Source organism: Chlorocebus sabaeus, chromosome 1 (genome assembly GCF_047675955.1).
Source record: "Chlorocebus sabaeus isolate Y175 chromosome 1, mChlSab1.0.hap1, whole genome shotgun sequence".
NCBI lineage: Eukaryota > Metazoa > Chordata > Mammalia > Primates > Cercopithecidae > Chlorocebus > Chlorocebus sabaeus.
Window position 1 is genome coordinate 50,847,568 of NC_132904.1, and position 21,890 is coordinate 50,869,457.

A 21,890-nucleotide genomic window follows, 5' to 3' on the forward strand; every position below is an offset into this window, starting at 1 on the left:
AGGGTCAGACTGCCTCCTCAAGTTGGTCCTGACCCCTGTGTATTCTGACTGGGAGATATCTCCTTGTAGGGGCCGACAGACACCTCATACAGGAGAGCTCTGGCTGGCATCTGGCAGGTGCCCCCCTAGGATGAAGCTTCCAGAGGAATGATCAGGCAGCAATCTTTGCGTTCTGCAGTCTCCACTGGTGATACCCAGGCAAACAATGTCGGGAGCGGACCTCCAGCAAACTCCAGCAGACCGGCAGCAGAGGGGCCTGACTGTCAGAAGGAAAACTAACAAACAGAAAGGAATAGCACGTCCAACTCAAAGACCCCACCCGAAGTTCACTAACATCAAAGATAAATCCACAAAGATGGGGATAAACCAGCAAAAAAAGGTTGAAAATTCCAAAAACCAGAATGCTGCTTCTCCTACAAAGAATCACAACTCCTCTCCAGCAAGGGAACAAAACTGGATGGAGAATGAGTTTGATGAATTGACAGAAGTAGGCTTCAGAAGGTGTGTAACAACAAACTCCTCCGAGCTAAAGGAGCATGTTCTAACCCAATGCAAGGAAGCTAAGAACCTTGAAAAAAGGTTAGACGAATTGGTAACTAGAATAACCAGCGTAGAGAAGAACATAAATGACCTGATGGAGCTGAAAAAACACAGCATGAGAACTAAAAACACAGCACAAGAACTTCCTGAAGCATTCACAAGTTTCAATAGCCAAATTGATTAAGTGGAAGAAAGGATATCCGTGATTAAAGATCAACTTAATGAAATAAAGAGAGCAGACAAGATTAGAGAAAAAAAGAATAAAAATGAATGAACAAAGCCTCCAAGAAATATGGGGCTATGTGAAAAGACCAAATCTACATTTGATTGATGTACCTGAAAGTGACGAGGAGAATGGAACGAAGTTGGAAAACACTCTTAAGGATATTATCCAGGAGAACTTCCCCAACCTAGCAAGACAGGCCAACATTGAAATTCAGGAAATACAGAGAACACCATAAAGATACTCCTCAAGAAGAGCAACCCAAGACACATAATTGTCAGATTCATGAAGGTCGAAATGAAGGAAAAAATGTTAAGGGCAGACAGAAAGGTCAGGTTACCCACAGAGGGAAACCCATCAGATTAATAGCAGATCTCTCTGCAGAAACTCTACAAGCCAGAAGAGAGTGGGGCCAATACTCAACATTCTTAAACAAAAGAATTTCAACCCAGAATTTCATATCCAGTCAAAGTAAGCTTCATAAGCAAAGGAGAAATAAAATCCTTTACCGACAAGCAAATGCTGAGAGATTTTGTCACCACCAGGCCTGCCTTACAAGAGCTCCCCAAGGAAGCACTAAACATGGAAAGGAATAACTGGTACCAGCCACTGCAAAAATATACCAAATGGTAAAGAACATTGACACTATGAATAAACTGCATCAACTAATGGGCAAAACAACCAGCTAGCATCATAATGACAGGATCAAATTCACATATAACAATATTAACCTTAAATGTAAATGGGCTAAATGCCCCAATTAAAAGACACAGACTGACAAATTGGATAAAGGGTCAAGACCCATCAGTGTGCTGTATTCAGGAGACCCATCTCACATGCAAAGACATACATAGGCTCAAAATAAAGGGATGGAGGAATATTTACCAAACAAATGGAAAGCAAACAAACAAACAAAAAAAACAGCATGAGTTGCAATCCTAATGCCTGATAAAACAGACTTTAAACTAACAAAGATCAAAAGACACAAAGAAGGCCATTACATAATGGTAAAGGGATCAATGCAGCACGAAGAGTTAACTTTCCTAAATATACATGCACCCAATACAGGAACACCCAGATTCATAAAGCAAGTTCTTAGAGACCTACAAAGAGACTTACACTCCCACACAGTAATAGTGGGAGAGTTTAACACCCCACTGTCAATATTAGACAGATCAACGAGATAGAAAATTCACAAGGATATTCAGGACTTGAGCTCAGCTCTGAACCAAGCAGACATAATAGACATCTACAGAACTCTCCACTCCAAATCAGCAGAATATACATTCTTTTCAGCACCTCATCACTCTTACTCTAAAATTGACTATATAATTGGAAGTAAAACACTCCTCAACAAATGCAAAAGAATAGAAATTATAACAAACTGTCTCTCAGACCATGGTGCAATCAAACTAGAGCTCAGGAGTAAGAAACTCCCTCAAAACCGCACAACTACATAGAAACTGAACAACCTGTTCCTAAATGACTAAGGGGTAAATAACAAAACTAAGGCAGAAAAGAGATGTTCTTTGAAACCAATGAGAATGAAGACACAACATACCAGAATCTCTGGGACACATTTAAAGCAGTGTGTAGAGGGAAATTTATAGCACTAAATGCCCACAAGAGAAAGCAGGAAAGATCTAAAATTGACACCCTAACATCAAAATTAAAAGAACTAGAGAAGCAACAGCAAACAAATTCAAAAGCTAGCAGAAGACAAGAAATAACTAAGATCAAAGCAGAACTGGAGATAGAGACACACACACACAAAAACCCCTTCAAAAAATCAACAAGGGGTGCAAGCAAGATGGCCAAATAGGAACAGCTCCAGCCTCCAGCTCCCAGCGCGAGCAACACAGAAGACGGGTAATTTCTGCATTTTCAACTGAGGTACTGGGTTCATCTCACTGGGGAGTGCCAGACAATCGGTGCTGGTCAGCTGGTGCAGCACGACCAGCGAGAGCTGAAGCAGGATGAGGCATCACCTCACCTGGTAGGCGCAAGGGGGAAGGGAATCCCTTTAGAAACTGAGACACACAACACCTGGAAAATTGGGTAACTCCCACCCTAATACTGTGCTTTACCAAGGGTCTTAGCAAACGGCACACCAGGAGATTATATCCCACACCTGGCCTGGAGGGTCCCACGCCCACGGAGCCTCCCTCATTGCTAGCACAGCAGTCTGAGATCTAACTGCAAGGCAACAGCGAGGCTGGGGGAGGGGCGCCCACCATTGCTGAGACTTAAGTAGGTAAACAAAGCCTCCAGGAAGCTCGAACTGTGTGGAGCCCACCACAGCTCAAGGAGGCCTGCCTGTCTCTGTAGACTCCACCTCTGGGGACAGGGCATAGCAAAAAAAAAAAAAAAAAAAAAAAAAAAGCAGCAGAAACCTCTGCAGATGTTAATGACCCTGTCTGACAGCTTTGAAGAGAGCAGTGGATCTCCCAGCACGGAGGTTGAGATCTGAGAACAGACAGTCTGCCTGCTCAAGTGGGTCCCTGGCCCCTGAATAGCCTAACTGGGGGACATCCCCCACTAGGTGCAGACCAACACCTCACACGGCGGGGTACAGCCCTGAGATGAAGCTTCCAGAGCAAGAATCAGACAGCAGCACTCGCTGTTCAGCAATATTCTATCTTCTGCAGCCTCCGCTGCTGATACCCAGGAAAACAGGGTCTGGAGTGGACCTCAAGCAATCTTCAACAGACCTACAGCTGAGGGTCCTGACTGTTAGAAGGAAAACTAACAAACAGAAAGGACACCCACACCAAAACTCCATCAGTACATCACCAGCATCAAAGACCAAAGGCAGATAAAACCACAAAGACAGGGAAAAAGCAGGGCAGAAAAGCTGGAAATCCAAAAAATTCAAAACATCAGAGCGCATCTCCCCCTCCAAAGGAACGCAGCTCATCACCAGCAACGGAACAAAGCTGGACGGAGAATGACTTTGACAAGTTGAGAGAAGAAGGCTTCAGTCAATCAAACTTCTCAGAGCTAAAGGAGGAAATACGTAACCAGCACAAAGAAACTAAAAATCTTGAAAAAATAAAGGAAGAATGGATAATTAGAATAATCAAAGCAGAGAAGGCCATAAACGAACTGACAGAGATAAAAACCATGACACAAGAACTATGTGACAAATGCACAAGCTTCAGTAACTGACTTGATCAACTGGAAGAAAGAGTATCAATGATTGAAGATCAAATGAATGAAATGAAACGAGAAGAGAAGTATAGAGAAAAAAAAGGTAAAAGAAATGCACAAAGCCTCCAAGAAATATGGGATTATGTGAAAAGACCAAATCTACATCTGATTTGTGTGCCTGAAAGTGAGGGGGAAAATGGAACCAAGTTGGAAAACACTCTTCAGGATATCATCCAGGAGCACTTCCCCAACCTAGTAAGGCAGGCCAACATTCAAATTCAGGAAATACAGAGAACGCCACAAAGCAACTCCAAGACACATAATTGTCAGATTCACCAAAGTTGAAATGAAGGAAAAAATGTTAAGGGCAGCCAGAGAGAAAGGTCGGGTTACCCACAAAGGGAAGCCCATCAGACTAACAGCAGATCTCTCGGCAGAAACTCTACAAGCCGGAGGAGAGTGGGGGCCAATATTCAACATTCTTAAAAAAGAGAATTTTCAACCCAGAATTTCATATCCTGCCAAACTAAGTTTCATCAGTGAAGGAGAAATAAAATCCTTTACAGACAAGCAAATGCTTAGAGATTTTGTCACCACCAGGCTTGCCCTACAAGAGATCCTGAAGGAAGCACTAAACATGGAAAGGAACAACCGGTACCAGCCATTGCAAAAACATGCCAAAATGTAAAGACCATCAATGGCAGGAAGAAACTGCATCAACTAACGAGCAAAATAACCAGCTAATATCACAATGACAGGATCAAGTTCACCCATAACAATATTAACCTTAAATGTAAATGGACTAAATGGTCCAATTAAAAGATACAGGCTGGCAAATTGGATAAAGAGTCAAGACCCATCAGAGTGCTGTATTCAGGAGACCCATCTCACATGCAGAGACACACATAGGCTCAAAATAAAGGGATGGAGGAAGATCTACCAAGCAAATGGAAAACAAAAAAAAAGCAGGGGTTGCAATCCCACTCTCTGATAAAACAGACTTTAAACCATCAAAGATCAAAAGAGACAAAGAAGGCCATTACATAATGGTAAAGGGATCAATTCAACAGGAAGAGCTAACTATCCTAAATATATATTCACCCAATACAGCAGCACCCAGATTCATAAAACAAGTACTTAGAGACTTACAAAGAGACTTAGATTCCCATACAATAATAATGGGAGACTTCAGCACCCCACTGTCAACATTAGACAGATCAACGAGACAGAAAGTTAACAAGGATATCCAGGAATTGAACTCAACTCTGCACCAAGCAGACCTAATAGATATCTACAGAACTCTCCACCCCAAATCAACAGAATATACATTCTTCTCAGCACCACATCACACTTATTCCAAAATTGACCACATAGTTGGAAGTAAAGCATTCCTCAGCAAAGGTAAAAGAACAGAAATTATAACACACTGTCTCTCAGACCACAGTGCAATCAAACTAGAACTCAGGACTAAGAAAATCAATCAAAACCTCTCAACTACATGGAAACTGAACAACCTGCTCCTGAATGACTACTGGGTACATAACGAAATGAAGGCAGAAATAAAGATGTTCTTTGAAACCAATGAGAACAAAGATACAACATACCAGAATCTCTGGGACACATTTAAAGCAGTGTGTAGAGGGAAATTTATAGCACTAAATGCCCACAAGAGAAAGCAGGAAAGATCTAAAACTGACACCCTAACATCACATTTAAAAGAACTAGAGAAGCAAGAGCAAACACATTCAAAAGCTAGCAGAAGGCAAGAAATAACTAAGATCAGAGCAGAACTGAAGGAGATAGAGACACATAAAACCCTCCAAAAAATCAGTGAATCCAGGAGCTGGTTTTTTGAAAAGATCAATAAAATTGATAGACGGCTAGCAAGACTAATAAAGAATAAAAGAGAGAAGAATCAAATAGACACAATAAAAAATGATAAAGGGGATAACACCACCGACCTCACAGAAATACAAACTACCATCGGAGAATACTATAAACACTGCTACACAAATAAACTGGAAAACCTAGAAGAAATGGACAATTTCCTGGACATTTATACTCTCCCAAGACTAAACCATGAAGAAGTTGAATCCCTGAATAGACCAATAACAGGCTCTGAAATTGAGGCAATAATTAATAGCCTACCAACCAAAAAAAGTCCAGGACCAGATCCATTCACAACCGAATTCTACCAGAGGTACAAGGAGGAGCTGGTACCATTCCTTCTGAAACTATTCCAATCAATAGATAAAGAGGTAATCCTCCCTAACTCATTTTATGAGGCCAACATCATCCTGATACCAAAGCCTGGCAGAGACACAACAAAAAAAGAGAATTTTAGATCAATAACCCTGATGAACATTGATGCAAAAATCCTCAATAAAATAGTGGCAAACCGAATCCAGCAGCACATCAAAAAGCTTATCCACCATGATCAAGTGGGCTTCATCCCTGGGATGCAAGGCTGGTTCAATATATGCAAATCAATAAACATAATCCAGCATATAAACAGAACCAAAGACAAAACCACATGGTTGTCTCAATAGATGCAGAAAAGGCCTTTGACAAAATTCAACAACCCTTCATGCTAAAAACTCTCAATAAATTCAGTATTGATGGAACGTATCTCAAAATAATAAGAACTATTTATGAAAACCCACAGCCAATATCATACTGAATGGGCAAAAACTGGAAAAATTCCCTTTGAAAACTGGCCCAAGATAGGGATGCCCTCTCTCACCACTCCTATTCAACATAGTATTGGAAGTTCTGGTGAGGGCAATCAGGCAAGAGAAAGAAATAAAGGGTATTCAGTTAGGAAAAGAAGAAGTCAAATTTTCCCTGTTTGCAGATGACATGATTGCATATTTAGAAAACCCCATCATCTCAGGCCAAAATCTCCTTAAGCTGATAAGCAACTTCAGCAAAGTCTCAGGATACAAAATCAATGTGCAAAAATCACAAGCATTCTTATACACCAATAACAAACAGAGAGCCAAATCATGAATGAACTTCCATTCACAATTGCTTCAAAGAGAATAAAATACCTAGGAAGCCAACTCACAAGGGATGTAAAGGACCTTTTCAAGGATAACTACAAACCACTGCTCAGTGAAATAAAAGAGGACACAAACAAATGGAAGAACATACCATGCTCATGGATAGGAAGAATCAATATCGTGAAAATGGTCATACTGCCCAAGGTAATCTATAGATTCAATGCCATCCCCATTAAGCTACCAATGACTTTCTTCACAGAATTGGAAAAAACTGCTTTAAAGTTCATATGGAACCAAAAAAGAGCCTGCATTGTCAAGACAATCCTAAGTCAAAAGAACAAAGCTGGAGGCATCACGCTACCTGACTTCAAACTGTACTACAAGGCTATAGTAACCAAAACAGCATGGTACTGGTACCAAAACAGAGATATAGACCAATGGAACAGAACAGAGTCCTCAGAAATAATACCACACATCTACAACCATCTGATCTTTGACAAGCCTGAGAAAAACAAGAAATGGGGAAAGGATTCCCTATTTAATAAATGGTGCTGGGAAAATTGGCTAGCCATAAGTAGAAAGCTGAAACTGGATCCTTTCCTTACTCCTTATACAAAAATTAATTCAAGATGGATTAGAGACTTAAATGTTAGACCTAAAACCATTAAAACCCTAGAAGAAAACCTAGGTAATACCATTCAGGACATAGGCATGGGCAAGGACTTCATGTCTAAAACACCAAAAGCAACAGCAACAAAAGCCATAATTGACAAATGGGATCTAATTAAACAAAAGAGCTTCTGCACAGCAAAAGAAACTACCATCAGAGTGAACAGGCAACCTACAGAATGGGAGAAAATTTTTGCAATCTACTCATCTGACAAAGAGCTAATATCCAGAACCTACAAAGAACTCAAATTTATGAGAAAAAACAAACAACCCCATCAAAAAGTGGGCAAAAGATATGAACAGACATTTCTCAAAAGACATTCATACAGCCAACAGGCACATGACAAAATGCTCATCATCACTGGCCATCAGAGAAATGCAAATCAAAACCACAATGAGATACCATCTCACACCAGTTAGAATGGCAATCATTAAAAAATCAGGAAACAGCAGGTGCTGGAGAGGATGTGGAGAAATAGGAACACTTTTACACTGTTGGTGGGACTGTAAACTGATTCAACCATTGTGGAAAACAGTATGGCGATTCCTCAACGATCTAGAACTAGAAGTACCATATGACCCAGCCATCCCATTACTGGGTATATACCCAAAGGATTATAAATCATGCTACTATAAAGACACATGCACACGTATGTTTATTGCGGCACTATTCACAATAGCAAAGACTTGGATTCAACCCAAATGTCCATCAGTGACAGACTGGATTAAGAATATGTGGCACATATACACCATGGAATACTATGCAGCCATAAAAAAGGATGAGTTTGTGTCCTTTGTAGGGACATGGATGCAGCTAGAAACCATCATTCTCAGCAAACTGTCGCAAGAACAGAAAACCAAACACCGCATGTTCTCACTCATAGGTGGGAACTGAACAATGAGACCACTTGGACTCTGGAAGGGGAACATCACACACTGGGGCCTATTATGGGGAGGGGGGAGGGGGAAAGGATGGCATTGGGAGTTATTCTTGATGTAAATGACGAGTTGATGGGTGCAGCACACCAACATGGCACAAGTATACATATGTGACAAACCTGCACGTTATGCACATGTACCCTAGAACTTAAAGTATAATTAAAAATAAATAAATAAATAAAAAATTAAAAAGTTAAAAAAAAAAAATCAACGAATCCAGGAGCTGGGTTTTTGAAAAGATCAACAAAAAAAGATAGACTGCTAGTCAGACTAGTAAAGAAAAAAGAGTAGAATCAAATAGACACAATAAAAAATGATGTAGGGGATATCACTACTGATCCCACAGAAATACAACCTATCACCAGAGAACACTATAAACACCTCTATGCAAATAAGCTAGAAAATCTAGAAGAAATGGATAAATTCCTGGACACATAAACCCTCCCAAGTCTAAACCAGGAGGAAGCTGAATCCCTGAATAAACCAATAACAAGTTCTGAAATTGAGGCAGTAATAGCCTACCAACCAAAAAAAGTTCGGGACCAGACGGATTCACAGCTGAATTCTACCAGAGGTACAAAGAGGAGCTGGTACCATTCCTTTTGAAACTATTCCAAACAATAGAAAAAGAAGGAATCCTCCCTAACTCATTTTATGAGGCCAGCATCATCCTGATACCAAAACCTGACAGAGACACAACAGAAAAAGAACTGTTGTGTCTGATGAACACAGGCCAACATCTCTGATGAACATTGATGGGAAAATCCTCAATACAATACTGGCAAACCAAACCCAGCAGCACATCTAAAAGCTTATCCACCACGATCAAGTCAGCTTCATACCTGGGATGCAAGGCTGGTTCAACATATGCAAATCAATAAATATAATCCATCACATAAACAGAACCAATGACAAAAAACACAAGATTACCTCAATAGATACAGAAAAGACCTTCAATAAAATTCAACACCCCTTCATGCTAAAAACTCTCAATAAACTAGGTATTGATAGAACATATCTCAAAATAATAGGAGCTATTTATGACAAACCCACAACCAATATCATACTAAATGGGCAAAAACTGGAAGCATTCCCTTTGAAAACTGGCACAGGACAAGGATGCTTTCTCTCTCCGTGCCTATTCAACATAGTATTGGAAGTTCTGGTCAGGGCAATCAGAAGAGAAAGAAATAAAAGGTATTCAAATAGGAAGATAAGTCAAATTGTCTCTGTTTGCAGATGACATGATTGTGTATTTATAAAACCCCATTGTCTCAGCCAAAAATCTCCTTAAACTGATAAGCAACTTCAGCAAAGTCTCAGGATACAAAATCAATGTGTAAAAATCACAAGCATTCCTATACACTAGTAACAGAATGCCAAATCATGAGTGAACTCCCATTCACAATTACTAGTAAGAGAATAAAATACCTAGGAATAGAACTTATAAGGGATGTGAAGGACCTCTTCAAGAACTGCAAACTACTGTTCAAGGACAAATGAGAGGACACAAACAAATGGAAAAACATTCCATGCTCATGGATAGGAAGAATCAATAACATGAAAATGGCCATACTGCCCAAAGTAATTTATAGATTCAATGCTATCCCCATCAAGCTACCACTGACTTTGTTCACAGAATTGGAAAAAACTACTTTAAACTTCATATGGAACCAAAATAGGGCCTGCAATAGCCAAGACAATCCTGGGCAAGGAGAACAAAGCTGGAGGCATCATGCTACCTGACTTCAAACTATACTACAAGGCTACAGTAACCAAAACAGCATGATACTGGTACCAAAACAGCATGATACTCGTACCAAAACAGATATATAGACCAATGCAACAGAATAGAGGCTTTGGAAATAACACCACATATCTACAACCATCTGATCTTTGACAAACCTGACACAAACAAGCAATGGGGAAAAGATTCCCTATTTAATAAATGTTGTTGGGAAAACTGGCTAGCTCTATGCCGAAAACTGAAACTGGACCTCTTCCTTACACCTTATACAAAAATCAGCTCAGTATGGATCAGAAACTTAAACGTAAGACCTAGGACCATAAAGATCCTAGAAGAAAACCTGAGCAATACCATTCAGGACATAGGCATGGGCAAAGACTTCATGTTTAAAACACCAAAAACAATGGTAACAAAAGTCAAAATTGACAAATGGGATCTCACTAAACTAAAGAGCTTCTGCACAGCAAAAGAAACTATCATCAGAGTAAACAGGCAACCTACAGAATGGGAGAAAATTTTTGCAATCTACTCATCTGACAAAGGGCTAATATCCAGAACCTACAAAGAACATAAAAAAATTTACAAGAAAAAAACAAACAACCCCATCAAAAAGTGGGCAAAGGATAGGAACAGACACTTCTCAAAAGAAGACATTTATGCAGCCAACAGACACATGAAAAAAATGCTGAACATCACTGGTCATTAGAGAAATGCAAATCAAAACCACAATGAGATACCATCTCACACTAGTTAGAATGGCAATCATTAAAAAGTCAGGAAACAACAGATGCTGGAGAGGATGTAGAGAAATAGGAACGCTTTTACACCGTTGGTGGGACGGTAAATTAGTTCAACTATTGTGGAAGACAGTGTGGTGATTCCTCAAGGATCTAGAACTAGAAATACCATTTGACCCAGTGATCCCATTACTGGGTATACATCCAAAGGATTATAAATCATTCTACTCTAACGTCACATACACACATATATTTACTGTGGCACTATTCACAATAGCAAAGACTTGGAACCAACCCAAATGTCCATCAATAATAGACTGGAAAAAGAAAATGTGGCACATATACACCATGGAATATTATGCAGCCATAAGTCGGGGGGGAAACCATCATTCTCAGCAAACTATCACAAGAACAGTAAACCAAACACCGCACGTTCGCACTATAAGTGAGAGTTGAACAATGAGAACATATGGACATAGGGAGGGGAACATCACACACCAGGGCCTGTCGGGGGGTGGGGGACTAGGGGAGGAATAACATTAGGAGAAATACCTAATGTAGGTGACGGGTTTATGGGTGCAGCAAACCACCATGGCACATGTATACCTATGTAGCAAAACTGCACGTTCTGCACATGTAACCCAGAACTTAAAAAAAAAAAGGATATTCAGAATGACTATAGTTAACAACAATGTATTGTGTATTTCAAAGTAGCAAGAAGAGAGGATTTGAATTGTTCTTAACACATAGAAATGATAAATATTCAAAGAGATGGGATACCTCAAATATTTGACTTGGTCATTACACATTCTATATATATAACAATATCACACGTATCCAACAAATATGTTAAATATTATGTATCGATGAATGAGTATTAGAATTTTGTGGTGGTTGTTAAGCCCTCAAAGTCATCATATTTGCAGTAAAGGTGTTAAACAAAAGCTATATCTATTTGTTAAATTACTATAAAAATATATATATAGTTTGCTTATGTTTCAGTGGATGACTTGTTGACTTTCTGCCACATCTTTCAGCAGCAGAGGTCAGTTTAGGGATGATGACAAGGAAGCCTCCTTAGACTTCATGAGGACTATCTCTGTTTTCTTCACCACCCTATCCCCAGTGCCTAGCACCCAGCAGGCACGCAACGAATGCTGCTGAATAAATCAATGACTCCAAAGATAAAAGCTTTGGTACAGAGAGAAAATACTTTCATGATAGATTTGGAAGGGACAGCATGGGGGCCACATATCATAGGAGCAGGAGAGGTAAGATGAGGGGCATGGGCTATGATTCCTTCCCCCAAATCTCTGAGACAATTGGAACCCAAGGGGAGTGTGCATTTTGATGGCACAAGGGTAGGGCAGGGATGAGGAGATAATGTTTGAGAAATAAGAAACTGGCACAGTGTTTTGACCTTTGAGATCCTGGACTGTCTTGGTGAACTTACTGAACTCCTTGGGGACTCAGTTTCATCATCTGAAAAGTGAAGATAACAAAACTGACCACACAAGGTTGCTAAAAGAATTAAGGGAAAAAAAGGCTAACATATAAAGCACCTGGCACAGAGACTGTCATAAAAGTCATAGTGGGCCCTTATTTTTTCATTTGACAGGTATATATTGAGAGATGGCATACACAGTGGTCACAGGCAGGTACCCAGAGACAGACTGCCGGGGTTTGAACCCCAGCTTTATCACTTAGAGCTGGGTATCTTAGGAAAGTTACTTAGTTGTTCTTTGCCACAAGTTTCTCTTCGGTGGAAAATAGGATAATAATGCTTACCTCGTCATGTCACTCTGACGATAAACTCAGTTAACAAATGTAAACCACTCAGAACAGTATCTGGCATACAAGCACTTTTTAAGTGTTACCTATTGTCGTTATCATATGCTAGGCATTTTCATATTCTTATCCCACTTTGATCCCTCTTAGGGCTGATGGAAACAATGATAGATAGTAACAGACAGATGTGTTGACGTGATGATGGAGGACGTCCCATTAGATGGGCTGGTCTATGTCTCATTAGAATAATGGGTCCCAAATCTAAGCATGCACCAGATTCACCCTGAAGGCTTGTTAAAACACAGGTTGTGGGGGTCCCACCCTCAGAGTTTCTGATTCTGAGGATGGGCTGGATGGGCTTGATATTTTGCATTTCTAACAAGTTCCCAGGTGTTGCTGATGCTGCTGGTCCTGAGACTGCATTCTGAGAAGCACTGTTGTGTAACAAGAGAGGATGTCTGAAGCTCCAAGAGGAGGAAGAAGGGAGGATGCATACAGAGATAGGAGTTCTACAACAGTTCCAAATAGGACTGAGGTAGGGGACACTAGCAGAAAGAGTCAAATGTTCATCCACTCATCGAGCAAATATTTATGCACTGCCCACTATGAGCAGGGCCCTGTATTCACCAATCAGTTGCAACAACAAGGATTAAGCTGAGCAGAAACAACTGTGAGTCAGAGAGGACTATCGACTTACTGAATTTAGTCAGAACAGTGCTGCTATGGTTTGATCGTGTCCCCCAAAGTTTCTGTGTTGGAAACTTAATCCCCAGTGCAACAGTGTTGAGAGGTAGGGTCTAATAAGAGGTGAAGTCGTGATGGCTCTACCTTTGTGAATGGATTGTGGTTATCACGGGAGTGGGTTAGTTATCTTGAGAGTGGATTTGTTATAAAGGTGAGTTCGGCCCCCTCTTGCTCTCACCTTCTCTTACCCTTCTGCCTTTCCCCATGGGATAATGCAGGAAGAAGGCCCTCATAAGATGTAGGCACCTTGATGTGAGACTTCCCAGTCTCATGTCAAGTGAGCGAAATAAACTTCTGTTGTTTATAAATTACTTAGTGTCAGGTGTTTTGCTATAGAAACACAAAATGGACTAAAACAAGCACTAAACAAGCTTAGGCAAGTGATTTAATCTCTCTAGTTTCAATTTCCTGGACCAACAATGGGGATAATAGTTCATACGTACTAGGGTTGTTTTGAGAATTAAACAAAGATAAACTAATTAAACAAAGACAGGATAAACTAAGATTAAGTAAAGCACTTAGCATAGTGTCTGGCATATGGTATGTACCCAACAAATATTGGCTGTTGCTAGTATTATTATTGGGTCACCCTTTCAGATACATGCCAAGAGGTTCCTTGCCATAGAAGGACATTACAGTGAGTGTGGAATTAAATCTCACTAGGCCCAAAACCTAGAATCCCAGAGAGCAGAAAAATAATTTAAATCACAGGATTAAAAATCACAACCTGGCCACAAGGATTGAAAGATGCCTTTGAATAAGGGAGGTATTTGCGTCAGGGTCCTCCACGGAGCCCGCAAATTGTACCAGAGTCGCCAGCAGCCAGCTATGGGTATAAGTATTCTTCTTGAGTTTTTTTCTTTTTAGTTTGCAAATGCAAGATAAAAATGAATTCCAGAACAATGGAAATCTGAGATGAGAATTAATTACAGCAAATTTGGCCAGGCCTCCTCCTAGGATCCCTCCAGTCTTCTGGGATGTGTTCTGACAACTTGCTGGCTCTTTTCTAAACCTCTGAAAGGGGATGACGTTCCTACCACTTCCCTTGGAAGAATATTCCACAGTGAAATATGACTCACTGTCGGGGTCCTTGTCTGTGCGATTCCCTTTCTTTTCTTGACCCACTTTTGTCTTACTGTGCCCTTTCACGCAGAGTCAAATGTAAGCCTCCCCTTGAGGAGGGCGTTCTGTGAGGACTGACATTTAAAGACCATTACCACCTCTTAAACTCGGCCCTGTTCATTTGGCCAAGTAAAGCATGTTTAATTCTTTTAATCTTCCCCCATAAATCAATCTCTACATTCCCTTAATAGTCCTTCTCCTGTGCTTTGAACTCCCTCCAACCTGGCGGTCCCGAGCTCTTGTTCCGTTTAGACTTGAGAATTAACCAGTCAATCACGAAATGCCTGTGCAAGCGAAACAGCCAGGCCTAGCCAGGGCTCCAAGTGCTCTCCCCACGCTTGGCTGCTGAAGGACATTGTGGGCCCAGAGAAGAGCCCTGTGATCTGCTGAGACCTGCCTAGTGGCCAACCTTGCTCAGATAGGTGTGCGGCATTTGCTGCTTGCTCCATGATAACCCTCTCAAATGGATCTGGCCCAGCTGGCCAAAGGTCAAGGGACTGCATGGGAAGCCACCTGAGACACTTGTACCTCTCCAGCCTCTACCTCCCAGGGCAGGGACAGCCACTGAATAAGCCCAGGCAGGGTCTTACCTGGAAGGTCCCGGCATGGTCTTCTTCCTTATCACCCTCTCTGTTCTCTTTGAGGGCAATTAATGTGAATCCTCTGAAGTAGGAGGGAGGAGCAGCTGAAAGTGTTACTGCAGAGAGAAAAGAAAGCAGGTTTTAAGTATAAGAATCAATTATTGTCTATTTGTCAAATGGGATAGACCTGAGTTCTCCATCAATATCCCAGACCTGTGGGTTATAGAGGCCGTGGACAGTGGTGAGGCCTTCATCCATTGATTTGAGAACTCTTAACCTCTTCACCCAGCTCCCCCTTACGTTTCAGAACCTGTTAAATATCTGAGCTGCTATCTTACTTGGAGATTCTTGCATCAACCAGGGATGTGGTGAGCTCTCTCCCAATAACCACAATTTGATCAAGATAGTCCCTGGTCAGAAACTCAATCTTGACAATTGTCTAACATTACACTTCCATTAGACTGGCCCAAGAGAAAACTAGTTCTTCACAGCACAAAGTCCTGTAGGATGACCTTTGTGGCAGAGACTGCTGTGTGTTCTTCAAAACGTATTTCATTTTTTTTGTGGAAACTCAGCTACACCACATTTCCCAGCCTCCTTTGCAGTTAAGTCAGCTTTATAACCAAGTTCTGCCAGTGGAAGTGATGGACAGATATGATATACAGTAGCCCCCTGCAGACAAGGCCAAGACACATGCCAAGACCCCAAGTGGATGCCTGAAATAATGGATAGTACCAAACCCTATGCTTACGATGGTTTTCCTATATATACATACATACATACATACATACATATGTATCTATGATAAAGTTTAATTTATAAATTAGGCACAGTAGGAGATCAACAATAACTAACAAGACACAATCATTATAACAATACTCAAAACAGCATGCAATGTAAAACTTATGAATTGTTTACTTTTGGAATTTTCCAGTTAATAGTTTTGGACCACAGTTTACTGCAGGTAACTGAAACCACAGAAAGCAGAACCTCGGATAAGGGAGTACTGCTATACTCTACTTCCAAGCCTGACCTGTACAAACTTTCCACATGACCCTGCACTCTCACTCTCTTGCCTCTGCCTGCTTATTTCAGGGTCCAGCAGAAGACTCTGATGTCCCAGAAGGGCCATGGAACCACAAGAGGGAAGGAAACTGGGGATTTTAAACAAACCCATGGAAAATCACCTACTGGCCAGAAACATCCATACTATACTTTGCATGAGCTGGAAATAAACTTACGTTGTGGAGGGTCACCTGTTACAGCAGCTGGAATTATAAGTCTGTTATACTCTTCCTTCCTACATCTACCCAGGGAACGATTTTTCCATTAAAATCTAGCTTGGCCAGGCACGGTGGCTCACGTCTATAATCCCAGCACTTTGGGAGGCTGAGGTGGGCGGATCACAAGGTCATGAGTTCGAGACTATCCCGGCTAACACAGTGAAACCCCCATCTCTACTAAAAATACAAAAAATTAGCCGGGCGTAGTGGTGGGTGCCTGTAGTCCCAGCTACTTGGGAGGCTGAGGCAGGAGAGTGGCATGAACCCAGGAGGTGGAGCTTGCAGTGAGCCGTGATTACACCACTACACTCCAGCCTGGGTGACAGAGTGAGACTCCGTCTCAAAAAAAAAAAAAAAAGTCTAGCTCAAGGGCCTTCTCAACAAGGCAATGGCGGTCCTCCCTCCCATTGGGTCCCCAGTCTCCTGAGATGGAAATCTTTTATTGCAGTATTTTTTTTGTACTAAATTGCAATTCTTTGTTGGTTCACCTTCTCCACTGGACTGTGCTAATACAGGAGAGGGGCTGGGTTTTCATTCTCTTTTTATCCCCAGAACCTAGCACAAAGCCTGGCATCTAATAGACATTCAATTCAGGTTTCTTTAAATTGATGTAAATTGGTATTTAAATTACTTTACGGCCTGCATAAAAGTGCTAAGATTCTGGACATTAGATATGGAATTACAGACTATTAGAACTTCAAGCGATCTCAAGTATCTTCTAATTCAACCCTCCAATTTCATGGATAGGAAAGTAAAACACAGAAAGGTCAACAGACACACCTAAGATCATAAAATCATCCAGTGGCAACTTAGGGTCAGAATTGAAGGCCCACTCTCCCCAGTTTAACACTCTACCCATGGCTTCACAATATATTCATCATGTTACGGATCTTCCACAAATATTGTCTGATTAGTAAGTTTTTAAACTTTAAAAAATCAATTCATTTGACATATAATATTTGTGAATATGATATGCAGCCTCCTATCGAAGAGGAGCATTTAGTCTTCCAAATTCCTTAAACTAGTTTTAGCCCCGAAAATGAAGTGCCCTAAAGCTCCAACAAATAAAACCACTATCTTGGATAATGTAGTGGCTGGCCCTGAGCCACCAACAGAATGACACAGCAAAGAACTCTAAGACATAAAGAAGGTAAATAACATGCTGTGATTGGCCGGTTCATCCTACAAAAGTAAAGGAGCTACTGATGTCTACAAAAGATCAGATAGAAAAAAAGAAGGGGCTGGGCACAGCAGCTCACACCTGTAATCCCAGCACTCTGGGAGGCCGAGGTGAGTGGATCACTTGAGGCCAGGAGTTCAAGACCAGCCTGGCCAACATGGTGAAACCGCATCTCTACTAAAAATACAAAAAATTAGCCAGGCATGGTGGCACACGCCTGTAATCCCAGCTACTCATGAGGCTGAGGCAGGAGAATTGCTGGAACCCGGGAGGCGGAGGTTGCAGTGAGCCGAGACTGCACCACTGCACTCCAGCCTGGGTGACAGAGCGTGACTCTGTCACAAAAAAAAAAAAAAAAAAAAAAGAAAAGAAAAGAAGGAATGGAGGGGGAAAAAAGCACAATAAAGCAAAGAAGAGTAAGAAAAGTGTGGTGCTCAGTGTCAAGCAAAAAAAATGGTGGTTATGCTGTCAGGGGACAGAGCTGGGAATCTCTGAAGGACAGACAGACAACCAAAAAGCAGTCTTGGACTCTCTAGGGTGAGGGTGGGTGGTCTTCAAGGCCATTATACACAATTCTGGAGGAAGGGGAACAGAGGACAAAGCAACAAACCGTAAGGATACTCCATCCAGGTTTCTTCAAATGCCTTTTTACCATTTTAATGTGACCCTGGCACTAATATATTTCTGCTTCCCATGGCCAGCACCTGTGGCTCTTAAGTTGTGTCCCTGGTCCTCAGGTTACCAGAGCCTACTCTGCCCAAGATGAAAGATCCAGCTGCCTTGCATCAGGTGAGTGCAATTCTTAGAGGCACTTTACACTCCAAAATGGCCCCGCAGGATCCGATGGAAACTACCTGAAGGGACCATGCGTGGGATCACAGGCTGGCAGGACACCTTCCCAGTTGCTATCCTGCTTCCCCCACTCTCTTACTAGTTTCCCCTGGGAGCACTTCCTTAAAAGAATCACTTGCATCTAAATCCTCATCTGAGGCTTGTGTTATGATTTAAGATATGTTGAAGTTCTAACCCATGCTTGGGAATGTGACCTCATTTGCAAATAGGGTCTTTGCAGATGCAGTTTGTTAAGATGAGGTAATGCTGGATTTGGGTGGGCCCTAAATCCCATATGACTTATGTCCCTATAAGAAAAGACACAGAGACACACAGGGAAGAATGCCACAAGATGACAGAGGCAGATATTAGAGCCATGTATTTATAAGCCGCAGAAAGCTAACGCCTGTTGACAACTACCAGAAGCTAGGTGAGAGGCATGGAACCAACTTTCTCTCAGAGCCCTCCAGAAGCAAACACCACCACCAGACACCTTGATTTCAGATGTCTAGCCTCCAGAAATATGAGAGAATAAATGTATGTTGTTTCAAGTCACCAATTTATGGTAATTTGTACAGCAGTCCTAGGAAATGAATACAGTCAGCCTCCAGGGAACCCAATGCAAGACAGATAATCCCTGCTCCACAGCCACTGCCTTCAGGAAAACGCTCAAACTCCACAGACCAAGAAACCCTCAGTCTCTGCCTCTCCAGCTTCACTAACCATGCTCCCGTTCCCCTGCCATACTACATTTCAATCCTTGGATTCACTCTTTAGAAGTTTCCCAAAATCCATGTCATGTCGCCCTATTGTATTTTTTCACATGCTACTCATATACCTTTGAATGGTCAAGCTACTCCATTCCTGGCAAACTTCAGAAATCAGCCAAATCTCCACCCTTTGTGTGATGTTTCCTCTGATTTCCCCAGAAAGACTTGGGTGCTCTTTCTCTTGGACCCTACTGGAATGAAAAATACCTACATAATGGGCATAGTAACAGCACTTACCTCGAAGTATCAGTGCAAGGTATAAATGAAGTAATATATGTAAAGTCCTTAGTAAATATGAACTCATTATTATCAGTGAAAAGAGTATCAAATTAGATTATATTTTGTGTTTATGTGTTTGTTTTCACATTTGTAAGACCTTCAAGGGTAAGAACCCATCTGAGCTCAGCACAGTGACCAGTGCAGAGTTGATGTGCAATTAAATTTACTTGAGTGTTCATAGACTGGTTGGCTCAGTATTGCTAAAGATGTCAATGATCCTCAAATTGATCTATCGGTTTCATCAATCTAAATTTAAATCCCAGTATGCTCGTTGTGATATTGACAAGCTGGTCCTAAAATTTATATGGAAATTCAAAGGGCCAAGATTGTCCAAGACAATCTTAATGAAAGAAGTACAAAATTGAAGGGCTTATACTTCCAGATATCAAGACTTATGCAGCTACAGAAACTAAGCCAGTGGACTACAGCAAAGTAAGAAAAATGGGCCAGTTGACCAGTTTAGGGTCCAGGAAAGTTCCACAAATATAGAGAAGCTTGATTTATGACAAAGGACGTATTAAGTTGGTGCAAAAGTAATTGCAGTTTTGGCCATTAATGGTTTTGCCATGGCAAAAACCACAATTACTTTTGCACCAACCTAATACATCAGAACAATGGAGAAAAGATAATCTTTTCAGTAAGTTGTGCTAGGACAACTGAATGACTGTGTAGAAAATGGTAAATCTTGGCCCTTAACTCATGTAATACACAGAGTAAATTCCACATAGATTGTAGAGCTAAATGTGAAAAGTAAAACAAAGTTTTAAGAAGGCAGCATGAAATAAAATGTGAATAACCTTGGAGTAAGAAAGATTTCTTACATAGAGCATAAAAAAGCACTGACAATAAAGAAGATATATAAATGGAGTGATATCAAACTTTTACTCATCAAAAGATACCATTAGGAGTGAAGAAGTAAGTCACAGTGTCAAAGAAGACATTTGCAACCATATAACCAGAAACTGACTTTATATATCCAAAATATATAAAGAAGTCTTTCAGATCAATAAGAAAAAGACAGACAACCCAACAGAAGAAAAAAAAGAAAGACAAATGCACAAACTAATACTTCACAAAAGAAGGTGCCCAATGGCCAATAAACATATGCAAAGGCTCTCAACCTCATTAGTCAACAGGGAAATAAAAATTAAATCTACAATGAAATAGTACTGCATATCTACCAGTTTGGATAAATTTAAAAGAATTAACAATATACAGTGATGTTAACTAGAATTTTCAACACACTGTTGATGGAAGTGAAAATTAGCAATTTTGCTGCTAAATTTTTTGGAAATGTTTACTGAAGCTGAACATACTCTTACCCTATCACCCAGCAATACCATCTTAAATCAACAGAAATGTGTATATATGTGCACCAAAGATACCTATAAGAATATTAACAGTAATGTTATTTGTAGTAGCATCCAAGTGGAAATACTCAAATGCCCATCAGCCCTAGAATGGGTATAAAAATTGTGGCATATTCTTATAACCAAATGCCTCATAGTCATGAAAATGAACACATACTGCCACATGCAACATGGATAATTCTCATAAACATAATCTTGAGTGACAGAAGACAGGCACAAGAGAATACAAATGGTATGATTACATTTATATATATTTACATAAAGCTCAAAAACTGGCAAAGTAATTCATGGTGCTAGAGGTCAGGACAGTAGTAATATGTACAGGAAAGGGAGGGAGTGCAAAATGGAGGTGGCACAAGAGATGCTGCTGAAGAGCCAGTCATGGTCTGTTTCTTGATCTGGGTTCTGGTTACATGAGTATATTCAAGATGTGATAATTCACCATACTCCATGATTTGTAAACTTTTCCTTATGTAAGTTATATTTTGATTAAAAGATTCTTAAACAATGTTTCTGAATGATAAATATCCAAACTTTTGTATATCTGTGCAGTGTGCTTAAATGGCTAATCATAAACTCAGCTTCCCAGAATACCGCATTCCTGTAGGTTCTAGAAAACTAAGGTTGTACACTACCCTATTAAATATAACACATGAGATGGAGGCTCTGGAGGCTGAACTCAGTGTGGGGTTTTAATCCATAATTATCACTGGTGATGATGTTGTTACACAGTATAATTTGAAGGAATAGAGGAGACTCTATCCTTCCAGAGAACCTCATTATAGAACTTCCTTCTGAAAGGCACAAATGTGCAGTGTGTTCTGAGTCCCAGTAATAACCTAAAATGACTGCTTGGCAGTAAATAATAGAATCTTCTCTCTAATGACTCCTCCCAATTGCCTCCCTTGAGAGGCTATTAAGAGATCCAAGAAATT

At 40.7% G+C, this 21,890-nt stretch overlaps 1 protein-coding gene across 2 annotated transcripts in view; it reads right to left on the reverse strand.

The window, feature by feature from the left end:
* SPON1 (spondin 1) overlaps positions 1-21,890 on the reverse strand; it is a 313,903-nt gene that overhangs the window by 278,172 nt on the left and 13,841 nt on the right. For both annotated transcript variants that reach the window (XM_073018110.1, XM_008006181.3), the window contains exon 2: positions 15,252-15,358. In XM_073018110.1, the coding sequence (XP_072874211.1) occupies positions 15,252-15,358 (107 nt within the window). The remainder of the gene's footprint in view (positions 1-15,251; positions 15,359-21,890) is intronic.